At 35.4% G+C, this 12,699-nt stretch overlaps 1 protein-coding gene across 3 annotated transcripts in view; it reads right to left on the minus strand.

The window, feature by feature from the left end:
- The window catches only part of TTC8 (tetratricopeptide repeat domain 8), a 53,708-nt gene that overhangs the window by 31,900 nt on the left and 9,109 nt on the right, over positions 1-12,699 (minus strand). For 2 of the 3 annotated variants that reach the window (XM_079129280.1, XM_079129279.1), the window contains exons 2-6: positions 4,363-4,483; positions 3,153-3,216; positions 2,885-3,044; positions 2,573-2,662; positions 126-170 (exon numbers count right to left, since the gene is read on the minus strand). In XM_079129280.1, coding sequence (XP_078985406.1) covers positions 126-170; positions 2,573-2,662; positions 2,885-3,044; positions 3,153-3,216; positions 4,363-4,483 — 480 coding nt within the window. Of the gene's footprint in view, positions 1-125; positions 171-2,572; positions 2,663-2,884; positions 3,045-3,152; positions 3,217-4,362; positions 4,484-12,699 lie in introns of those variants that run through there. The other variant, XM_079129281.1, reaches the window with a different exon arrangement.

The following is a 12,699-nucleotide window of genomic DNA, read 5'->3' on the forward strand; positions in this document are numbered from 1 at the left end:
CAAAGTATTAGTTATTCTCCAATATTTAATAATCCCATTTGTTTCAAGATAAGAAATAGAACATTTCAGAATCTAAACCCCAAAGTCAGAAAACTACAATAAAATAGCATAAATTCACAACTTACAGTCTTAACATCATTTTCATGATGAAAGATATACTCAAACAAAGCCTACAGAGAAAAAAATGACAAAACACATTAGGTAGTATTTAAATAAAGGCACTCTTTTGTTATAACTAGACTCAAATCTAGATCAAATAAAAAACCCAGAACACTCTAAAGTGCCTGGGATTTATAAGAATCTAGCCATCATTTGTTAGAAACTCCCATTTTAAAAGTTTGCTATTTATAAGTGATTTATGTTTCTATAGACTACAAACTAGAAAGCTCAAAGAATTGAACTTTTTTCCCTTCATATTACATATACTATTTTATTAGAAAGATACAAATGAAAAGTTCATTTTACTTCTTAGATTACAATAAAACAGATTCAACCAGTTTTTTATCCTCTCTACATAAACTATGTAGTGATTGTGACTCAATAATGGTATTCAGACATGGAAGATCTGGAAGTTTCTTCTAAAATAAAGTAAATGTGAGTGCAGGAATATTAATTTTTAAAGCTACACTAACATGGCATTTATAACTACATGACTCAAAACAGTTTTTTTTAACAGAGGGCTACTCAGCCTAAATGCACATTTTGGAATTACATGGGGATCCCAAACCAGACCAATTCACTTAGAAGCTGGGAGGTAGTGAGGGATGATGAAGCACTGGCATTATGTTTTTGTTTTTTTTTTTTTTTTTAAACCCTCAGATGACTCTAAGATCCAGCCAGGGCTGAGAACCTTTATTTTTAATACTTCACCCAACTCATCTGGATAAATGAGTATCTACTGAATTGCTTATTGGTGGTACCACCTTTGTCCATATAACCACTATCTTACACTTGCAAGGAGGCTAGTGCCCCTGGGAGATAATCAAGGTTATTAACAGAGAAGACTTGGAGGCAACCAAAAAAAGAAAAAAGGACAGGCCCTTCTTTAAAAAAAAAAGAAAAAAAAAAGTTATAACAATCCTTTCATTTTTTCTGTTACAAATACAAAAAAAAAAAAAAAAATTAAGAGTGTGGTTGATACCACCAGAAAAGGTTACAACTCCCAAAACTGTCAAAGCATCACCATAGACATCCCAAGAAATGCTCTAATATTAGAAAGGCGTCCTGATGAGCCAAGGCAAGTTGGGGACCAAAGACAGAAAAACTTGGCATTATTTCTAAGATACACTAAAAAAGCACAAAATCTAGTTCAGGTTGCATCTAGCATATAGACCAGGTTTGTCCCACATGCATTTAATTTAATTGTGGGAGGTGTCTCCACTGACTATACTAGTAATGGAATGGACTTGCCAGTCAGTCACCTCAAGCAAACGGCCTATAACAGTTATTCTACATGAGATATTTTTAACGCTCCATCCTCATAAAGGAAAGGAAAATAAGTAAAGCTTTATGATTCTGCTAAACGCAGTTGACTAGACTGCCATCAAACAAGAATTGAAGGAAAAATTCATGAGACTTATTATAGGCTGATTACCTGCCTACCAAAGGCATTTATTTTTAGAATTGAAACTTCAAGTCTATACAACTAGTGACCATTTTTATTTCCCCCAGGAAATTTGATACTTGGTAAACATGTTGAACACCCTTAGAACGTAGATCAGGATTGAATGCAGCACTTGAACAGAGTTCACAGAGACTTTAGCTAAAACTGGGCCAGGCTTCAAGTACTCCTATCTCCAAATTATTCCAAGTCAACCCTAAGTTTTTTCTCCTGGAAAGGTCACACACATTTTCCCTTTCTTTCTTTTTCTCATTTTCTTTTTTTCTCTTTCTCTCTTCTTCCCATCTCCCTCTCACTCTTACCTTCTATCCCTCTTCTTCTAATTTCTTTTTAAAGGAATTTTAATCTCAGTAATTAGAATTACCAACATAGCTGACTTGCCCACTGTCTGAATTGAGTAATCTTTATTTCTATGCCTGATTCACTGATTAAAAGTACATATTTGTATCCTTTTGACAGCCCTAAAATCCTACAAGAAAATGATTTTTCTGAGAATAGTCCAAGATGAAAAAAATACACACTTGCAAAATCTCTTAGGCTTCATCCTATGATGATGATACTGCATATATGCTTTCTTTGTTAAAAATTACTGTTCTTTATTATTTGAAAAAAGAGAATTGCCTACAATAGTGGTATATGTACTTTATTTCTGGTTAACTTTCCTTAAGAATAAGAGAAGGGGCTGGGGAGATAGCTCAGTTGGTAGGGTGCTTGCCTAGTAAGCACAAGGCCCTGGGTTCAATCCCCAGCACACACACACACACACAAAAAAAAAAAAAAACGGAAAAAAAAAAAAAGACTAAGGGAATGTTTACATATTATAATAATTAAACATTTCTATTTCAATCAAAAGGTGGTCTTTCCTTCACAAATATGTATCTATTTCCTACATTGCCATTATCATTATACTTCTACCATTACTTTATAATTACAATCATTTTAAGTACATACCTTGGCCAATTTAGGTTTCTGGGAATATTTTGTTAAATTCAGTCTAGATAAATTTATAAAAGGTCCATCAGGACTTGTAAGCATGGAAGCCTATAAGGGAGAAGAAACATGATAGAAGAAAAATATATGAAATCTTCTCTTGAAACATAAATTAAGTTTAATGTGCATAAAAATTATTAAGGCAATGTAAGTAAAAAGAATCCCTTCAAAAATTTCCATATATTTTTTCCTTGTAAGAATAGTAGAAAATGAAATAATAAAACATAAAGTTACTTGGGTAATACAAAGCTATGGGAAAGCTGACAAACTCACTGTGCCCAGCCTGATGTACCTCCCGGATGAGCTGGTGATGGGGCGTGCTGTATAGGCAGTTCTGGGTGTTCTGATGGCCTGTTCCATGGTGCCAGGCCTTCCACTCTGTGTGCTGGGCCTAAGGAAGCCTGTAATGGGCCTTCCAGCTTGAGTGATTGGCCTGTAAAAATTGTTGATTGTTAAAATACAAAGATGATTAATGAAGGAAAGACTCTCATATGGTGTACTCAATATTGAATGGCAAAGGGAATGACATAGAAGTTCATACCTGACAGCTTGACTAGGCCCTCCTGTCTGATTAGTACCAGGGAGTTTCAAAGATGTTCCAGGACCTAGGAGATAAGACAATGAATTCAATTTATATATTATTTATTAATCTGTAAAAACTTTCAGCTAATCTAATTTTCAGAATTATGCTGGCCTGGAGAAAAAGACTTTATTAGCAGAAAATGTATTTTAGGGAAATGTGTTTGAGATTAATATTCAATGCATGTCTTTCATGTTACTTATGCTATCACATTAACTCTTCGCATTAAGTCTGTAGGGCAGGTAGGATGAATCCATCTAACAAAGGATGAAAGAATTAAGTAAACAAGTCAACCAGTTAAGAGCTTGGATTCAAATTTAAAACTAGCTGGTTCCAAAGTTCAAAATGATGGTCCTATACTCACAGGTGAACTATCTTTCATAAAACTTCTCTCAGTAAAAGATCATTTACCAACCACATACAGAATTTAGGTATTTTAATTCTAAAAGATCAGAGTAATGGGGAAGAAAGACATTTTAACATGAAACATATGTTGTTGTTGTTTTTTTCCCAACTTCCTTTTGGAGTTTTAAAATAGTTCTTATCTTCCAAAACACACAAATAACCGTGAACTGAAACAACTAGTAAATTACCGGTAAGACCACCATAGTCACCATAATTATCTAATACCACCTGCACCACTCACCTGCAAGCTGGGGACCAGGCCCTGTGATAATTCCAATAGACATTCACTGCTCAAAATATCGTCTCATCACCTCACATCATGTATTAGACCAAATCATCTTTCATTCTAACAAAAAAGTGATGCTTTAAATGATTATTTTCAAAAAATTTTAATTTAGAATGCTTCTGTTGTTTAGAAGCTCAGATTCCCAGATAAACAATATTCTGATGTTAGATAAACATTTTAAGGAGAATATATTTTATAACATTTTTAAATGCATAAAATAGCTTTTACTGGAAAATTGTCATACATCAATCTTACACCTTAATATAATTGAATAGTGGAAGGACAGCCTTTGTATTATAAGACAGAACAAAAACCCTTTAATTGATTTTTTCCTATATAAACATGCTTCATGTATATAATGTTTAGATACAGATATGTTGACATAAAGTATAGAAATATGTATACATGTATTCCTCCTATATATAGGTAATATTCCTCCTAACAGCATTCTATTCACTTGACCAGAGAACCAATACTTACGTGGAACTTGGGCAATAGCATTTTCATCCAGAATCATTTCTGCAATTCCATTCTGATCTACATCAATTTCATCTATGTATACCATTTCAGTTAGGGCTCGTGCTTTTAAAATCCAAGCGGCCTAAAAATCACAGATAATAAAATATGTATTACAATAGCATTAGAAATACTAGATAGCTTACAGAAGCTAGCCCTCATTTATTATTGTTTTACTTTTTATTGAACATGTTTACCAGTTAATATATTATGCTAATTTAAAGGACTATATAAAAAAATTAATGCAAGAAGACGAGGTCATTATTAATGAAGAAACCACTAGTGTACCTAGTGTATCAAAAACCTAGCAAATAAAAGTACAGTAGTTATCTGGTAGTCTCCTAACATTTCTTTTTGCAAGTAAAAGAAGATCCTTTAAAAAAGTTTTGTAGAATAATAACTTGAATGCAAACTAATAAAGCTACAACCACTACGCTCTTTTTGCCTTCCTCCTTCAGGGCCAAGACTTTCCTGAAGCCTTACCAGACTTTTCGACTTACACCCACAGTCCTCTTGTCTTTCTCCGTACACCTCTAGGCTTGTGAACGTTCTATACTTGACAAACAATACCATTATCTGGGCATATGTTTATCCTTTTATGCATTCTCAGAATGCAAGCTTTTTAACCTTGTTCATTTCTGAATTTTCCATAGTACCTAGCCATGGTTTTTGTACATAATAGGTATTTGAATTAAGCTAAGATCAATTTCTCTTGATTCCTAATAACTAATCAACACTTGTAACTTTGTGATCTAGGCAGCAGAAAACCAGCCAGTGTCAGGGTGAATACACGGAAATTAAGGAATCTAAACTAGAAAATATCTTATCTGCTCTGCTTTAACTTGAGAAATTCAGTTCCTGTTAAACATATAAAACTGCTTTACCAGAAACCATATGTTTCTGCGTCACTAGAGAAGCAGAGAAAGATAAGGCTGGGTATCCTGTGGAGGACTCCCAAAGGAAGAAGGCAACTCTCAAAGCAGCAGCACAGCCCTGACTCTACAGTCTAGCGAGAGCAGCAGCAAGGGATACTTGGAAAGGAATTAGGGCTCAGTACACTAGGGACCTGGCTGTGAAGAGGGCTAAACGAAGGCAAAGGGGCTGAGACAGGAACAGCTGAGAACTACAGGCAGTTCACCAAGTATTCACATAAAGAACCCAAGATACATTCATTCAACTACTCTCTATTTATTAAGACCTCCTAATTATATAGCATCAGGCAAGGTTCTGAGCAGGAAATATAAGGATCCTAATTTTCCTGAACATATATCACCTGGTGGATTGAATGACAGAACAAAGCAGTGCCTGACAGTGACAGTGTGTGGTAGAGGAAATAGATTTTACAGAATCAGAGACAGGAGACCCTTTTGTGAACTAAAGTTATGTGAAAACACACATGAACATTTTTAAAAGAAAATAAAAATGTTATGCTTTCATTTTAATGGGAATAAAAAAGGCTGTCTTCACAATATATTTACATTTGGTTAGATGACTTTTGAGACTGTACTTTTCTGGATGTGATTTACTAATTATCAAATAACTTTTAACAAAATGTTTCAAATGTTATGTGTGGATTTTACACAATCAAATGAATAGAACATAGATTCAAAGAGCCAATTTGTTCTTTTAAAAAAATCAATTCCAATTGGAACTGCCTCTAGCTGTGGGAGCCACCAAAGTTAAAAATGATCTGAGGTTTTCACTCATAAAAGATCAGGAAAGATGCCAGATCTATATAGTTATTCCCAGGGGCCAGGGAAGTCATCACTGGCTTGAACTAATGGTTTAATTTTACTTCAAAGATGAAAACAAGCCATTCTGATTTATCTTAAAACTCCACAGTTCATGCTGCCCTGAAAGTATCTGATAGCTTTAAATTTTCAAAAGAATTCCTTTGCTCAGGATTCTGGTGGACAGGAAGAAGGACTGCAAAATTTTCTGCTGAAACAAAGCAGGACGTGGGCTCTGCTGGTTTTCCTGTAGACCTACTGTGGCCATATCCTGGGAATACAAAGTCGAAGAAGTTACAGTTTTAGTTTTAGCTCCAAAGAATTTCAATGTAATAAGAAGATGCAATAATAAAAATTTAAAATAAAAAGAAGAATATCATGGGAGGAGAGAGGAAAGGCACCAAGCAGCCCCGGAGGTAGACAGAAGTGTATACGAGGAAGGGTATGGAGCTGTGGTCAGGCAAAGGGACCGCTAGGTCAAAAGCAGGCTAGCTCAGGGGCGCATGGTGCATTTGCAAACTCCTCAAGAACAGAGTATGGTTGAAGAATCAGGCTGCACCGAGGGATCAGTTAAGGAACAAGGCTGGAGCAAAAGGCAAAGAGTCCAGAGGATGATTCTGCATGGCATATCAAGTTACACAGTTTTCTATCCTGATAGGAATTAATGAAGCTTTGAAACTATGATTTAAGGTCCTAGTTAAACCAGTTCTTTAACAGCCAAGCTTTTAGAATTAGGTATCATTTATATAGTTGGTTATTAGTCACCAAGTCACTATTTTAAGGTTTGCACTCTTATCTCATGGTCTGTTCCACCATGCTTCTTACATTCATCCCCCTGTTAATCTCTTAAATATTCAGGAGATGCAAATTTTATATTAGGCTAAAACTGAATAATAGAAAGGTGAATCCACTATTCCCTCCCCACCAAATGAATAAACACTTTAGAAATCAAACAGAAACGTCTTTTTCTTTTCTCTGAGAATCTACTTTTTCAAAAACATAAATAGATTTGTATTTGTTTCAATTTTTAAAAAATCTAATTCTTAAGAAATGGAACAAATGATGATCTTCAAATTTAAAGATCTATAATAAATCTACTTAAACTCTTTTTAGATTTAAAACTTTATCAGTTTGAGAAAAACTAATCTTCCAGATTCTTCTTCTGTCCTACCAAAAAATGACCTTGAAAATGACATATCACTGCTTGATTAAAATCAGACCATATTCAAAGAACTACTCCTGGCAATATGAACTATCCTGGAGGTTTTAATAAAAACAGCAGATGGGGCTTTAGCTTTAAAAAATATTTTTTATTTTGAAAATAAGCCAAGTATGTTTTATAGCCCCAAATCCTCTGCCTATTTTTTTAAAAAAACATAATAAAGCAAACATTGATCTCAAATTGTCCCTTGAATCTGAATGAAACTATAAATTTGTTTTATCGGGTATGTTTAAAACTTACTAATAAATGGTAGGATCATGCAACTTAAAAAATTATTTATGTAAATACAGTTGCATATTTATGTGTTGGAAATACTATAAAATCAATAGTTTCTTCCAATCTACATGAATAATCATCATATCAATTATTTACCTTTATATCTGTGAAACATAATCCCATTTCATTCACCTACTGAACTAAGTCTCTAGGATATTACTCTTGAGGCACATAACATCAGGAAATATACTGACTTACTTGTTCTATCTTTTGTGAGGATAATCAGATTTTAGTTATGAGAGTAAACATGAAGAGGTCGAAACTATTGGCTAAGCAAAATGCTTTATTCTGTTTCTTTTTTATACAGCATGCAACACAGGGAGTTTTAAGTGATAATTTGATAGATTATTATTAAATAAGTATACCAAAAGAATATTATATCTGATCTATTCAGATATCATATAAATCAGTAGTAATATTTTATACCCTGCCTACTCTATGCAAACGAAAATTTAGGCACAAGATTTTGAAGTGATATTGTAAAACCTTATTTCTTTTCAAGTTGTAAACATATGCAAAAAAGAAGAAATACATGAAATGTGAATAGCAAGGTCAAAAGAATCAGCCAGCCTTGTTCCCTTCAGCTCATTATCCAGTGGATAAGTAAGTCTACAAGAACAGGAAGGGAACGCTACCTATAGGTGCTATATGAAACCTTTGAGCCAGTTTGAAACTTTTAAATGCCATTTACAGTGTTCCTGCCATACCTACAATGCATATTGTTGGTGTTTTGATTTCATTTTAATTAAAATCTTACAAAATTACTGAGAACAAAAACTTCTTATTTTAATTTGGATCCTTCTTGAATAACTTGTACCATGAAAAAAAAAAAAAAAAGTTTTCCCCAACTATCATTTTGTAAACCAAGACTATAAGCATACAAAAGACAAATGTCATCCTTTCAAAGAACAGAGTGCTACATTTTAGCCCACATACAGTGTTTGTTTAATACTATACAAACCTCCATATGAGTACTTTGTATATTGATTTCTGTTCTAAAAGGCCTGGTCATTATTCATATGAACTTCATAGGAGGCTCAAATCACTTATTTATCTATAAAACACTGTGAGCATTCTATCTCACTTGGCAGGGCAAACACCCAGCAACATTTAAGCTCTCTGATTTATAGCTCTTCTTTTTCCCAGACTCACTGGAAATCCGCAAGGATGAAAACATGGACAGGCAGGGGTCCCCACAACCAGACCTCCTTCTCATGGGCTTCTTCCTAACTCCTCCCCTCGTGTCTTATCCAGTTAGCAGGTCTCTCTGGCTAAGTCTAACCAAGCTGGTTTGGTCAACATGGCTGTCTGGCCAGTGTCCCTTCCTTCCTTCCTCACTGTGACAGGTTCCTCCCTCCTGGAGATGTCAGGTCAGCTCAACCCCAGACCTTCCAGGCAAAGCTGGCCCACCCTCGTCAAGACCTACGGCCCCATCCATACCGTCTTTCCTGACACTTGTGGTTGTGCTGACTTCCTAAAGCCATGGCTCCCTTTGTCTCAGTCCTTATTTTTCTCATCCTTCTGTTCAATCTTGGTCACTTCTATTTAAGCCCCACATCTGATTGAGTAGAGTACATTAGTTCTACAAGGTTATTCATACTTACGAAAGTTGGAAATGTAACCATTCATTTGCATAAGAAGGTACAGAATGCCTGATAGATAAGGCTTATTTTCTAATCCACAAGCCAAGTAGCTATACAGCACATTTTCTACTCTACAGCAACAACTAAGCAGTCATTAACTAAAATATTCTCTAAACTAAAAGCTGTAGCTAAACCTTTACCTGAGACACTGGAAATTCAGGAGCTGGTTCCTAGAAAGCATTAAGAAGGGAGTAAACATTTTTAAGAAATGTAACTTCTAAAATAAAAAGTCTGAATGACTACCCAAGCATCTGTAGAGAAACTCTATTTCATTCAATAAAAATCCAAATATTAACTTTAATCATTCTCCCCAAGTGGTCTCAAGAGTTTTATAAACTAATATATACTAAAGAGTACTAAATTCTCTAAGATCAGAGTTCTAATGAATGTAACCTCATTCAGAGGATAGAAGGTATCTCAACTTCTTATTTAATGAAGACACAATACCTCAGAAAGTAATGATAATTTTGTAACTATATCAAGAAAACATTTCCTTATATTAAAAACTAAGGTAGTTAAAATATTCAGACTTCAGACAGGGAGGAAAAGGAAAACTAAAGAATATAAACCCTTCTATGGCTATTAATAAGAAACTAATATGAACTATAATATTCTCTGTGAAATTTTTATAAATAGACTACATAATACACATTAGTGCTAGATGCTGATCAACTCAGCATCTGAAGTTTTTTTCTATCCAAATAGAAAATCATTGGTTAAAAAAAGGAAACTCAGGGCTGGGGTTGTGGCTCAGGGGTAGAGCACTTGCCTGGCATGTGTGAGGCCCTGGGTTAGATTCTTAGCACCACATATAAATAAATAAAAGATCCACTGACAACTAAGATAAAATTTTTAAAAAGCAAACTTAGAACAAAATCACTTCTAAAATATCTACACTTGCATGTTTAGGCAGCAGCATCTGTTAAGCACTTCATCTGTATCATGTTTTATTGTGAAAACTGCTAAGAAAAAGAAAGGGGAAACCATGTTTTTCTACAGTTCTAAGCTCCAAAAAGAACACCCCAGATATATTTTAAAAATATATGATCTGAATAAGCAATGTGCAAGCTATGTGGTCACCCATTCCAGGATAAACCATTTATTTAGCAAGTTACATGGTAGGAACAATGAGAGGAAAAGGTTAATTAAGGAAGGCTAGAAACAGTGAGGGCCCTGAAGAATGAGATTTAGGGAAGATTTGGCAATCAACAGAAACAAACACAAGATGGCAACACACAGCACACAGCAACTGGAGGTTGGCAACTCCAGTGCACTTAAGGTACGGATTTCCTAAGCACAGTCCATATTTGGGAAATAGGAATAAACAGGGCAAAGGAAAGGCACATGAAAGAAGTGACACTTTGTATTTTCTTTCTTCTGTCTGTTCATCTCCAGGTCTGTATGGCCCATTATCTTATTTGAGCATCACAACCACCATCTGAAGGAAACAGTAGGTATTATTATCCATTTTACAGGGTAAGGAAACAAACTCACAGATATTAAGTAATTTGCCCAAGTACATGCAAATAGATGAGAGACGCAAGAACTCTTTCTTGCCAGTGATTCTTGAAGATTAAAAAAATATATATTTTAAAACACTGGAAGGAACAAGGCAAGACTGGAGGGTAAAGTTTAGGTGGGTGCTGAGATTGTAGCTGAGTGGTAGATGTGTGCTTAGCATGAGCAAGGCCCTGGGTTCCATCTCCAACTCCACAACAAAGTAAAACACTAAAAAGCAAATAACTTTAAAAGTAAAAAGTTACTTTAGGAGAAATACAAAACAAGCCCAATATAGAAGGGGCATTATAGAGGTGATTGTAGACAATACTTAAAGGAAAGTAAAAGGAGACACTGGTACTAAATAAAAGCTGGAGAATGCTTGTTATTCTGCCCAGGTGTGGAAGATTCCTCCAGTGGCCTAAACTGAAACCACTAGTTCAGCCTTACAGAAATCTGTTCACTGATGAAAAGCTTGGTGAACACTCTCTTGTTCTCCTGCCCTTCGGGACTGTGCAGATGAATAACAGGCAGGGAAACGATGTGAAATAAGAAGGTTAGAGAAGAAAATGAGACCTAGAGACTGGAGAGGTGTAAGGAGGGGTTCTATGGATGGAAAATGGAGTCAGGCCTGAACAGAGGACATGTGAGGCAGAGGACATGTGAATTCCACAACATGCTCCTGGCATCCCTCACACCCATGAGGCACTAGAAAACTTCCCTGGGGGAAGACACGTAAAGTATAAAATAGTGTTATATGTAGTACTCATAGTTATGGACAAATTACACATGAATTAGGAGGAGGGAAAAAAGCAGAAGGCATGGCAAATAAGAAGGGAATGAGAGACAAAGAAGATTATTCTGGAAAGTATCAAATGCCCATGATTTATGAACTATATTGACATCAATTTCACTGGACATTTTCCTCACAAATGCTTTCCAGATCACCAACAACCCTTTCAGAAAAATATATATGACAAATCCTATATGCAAATATCTCCAGGGTGAGAGCAGTCAGAATCAAGATGGAGTCACTTGTACCAAGGCCTAACAAAAATAAATAAATAATAAATAAAGCTGGAACAGTATAAGAAAGGGGATCTCATGCACACATGCCCAATAACAAAAACTATGACAAAAGAATCTGCCAGAACCACAACCTTGGACACTGATACCTTGGACAAGAAATATTTCTGCAAAGGACATCTGTCCAGTAACTGTCCATTCAACCTTGAATTGACACCACTTTTGTTATAGATCCTTGAACACCCCTGTTATTAATTCTGTGGCCAAGGATTATTGTTTCAAAATAACTTATGTAATCCTTCTCACTTTGCCTTTACCCCATCCTCTTTGAATTGGCCCATGGTCTCCAACACATGCATGTTCTGCACTGTAGTGCTCCCTGCCAGTAATAAATGTCAATTTGACACTAGCTATACAGAGACAATAGCAGCTAACATTTACGGTTACTTACCATGTACTTAAGAAAACCCTCACATAATCCTTTTTGGTAGTGGTACATTACCATTTCCATTATAGCTGAGAAAATGCTGAAGCCAACGTGTGGAGTTAGTATCTGAACCCAGACACCCTGGGTCAAGAGCATGCACTTTGCTGATTATGCGAGATGACAGTAAGGATGGAAAGCAGGCTGCTGTAGGATATGGGGAGACCAAGGACAGTCATGGCTCAGGTGGAGAATCAATCTGGAACAGGATTCTGAAGAAGAAAAATTAGGATGTTCCAGTCTGGAGATCGGGCAAAACTTTTTTAAAAAACCACCAAGACCTTCATCTTTGAGACTCTCTCATTTATAGTTTTGTGATTTAATTCAGTCCACTCACATAGGGAACCACAGGTTAAGTTCGCTTAGTCTAGTAAATTATTTCTGTGGGTATCAATACAGTTAAATAGAAAGCACTAGGCCTTG

Source organism: Sciurus vulgaris, assembly GCF_902686455.1.
Source record: "Sciurus vulgaris genome assembly, chromosome: 2".
Classification (NCBI taxonomy): domain Eukaryota; kingdom Metazoa; phylum Chordata; class Mammalia; order Rodentia; family Sciuridae; genus Sciurus; species Sciurus vulgaris.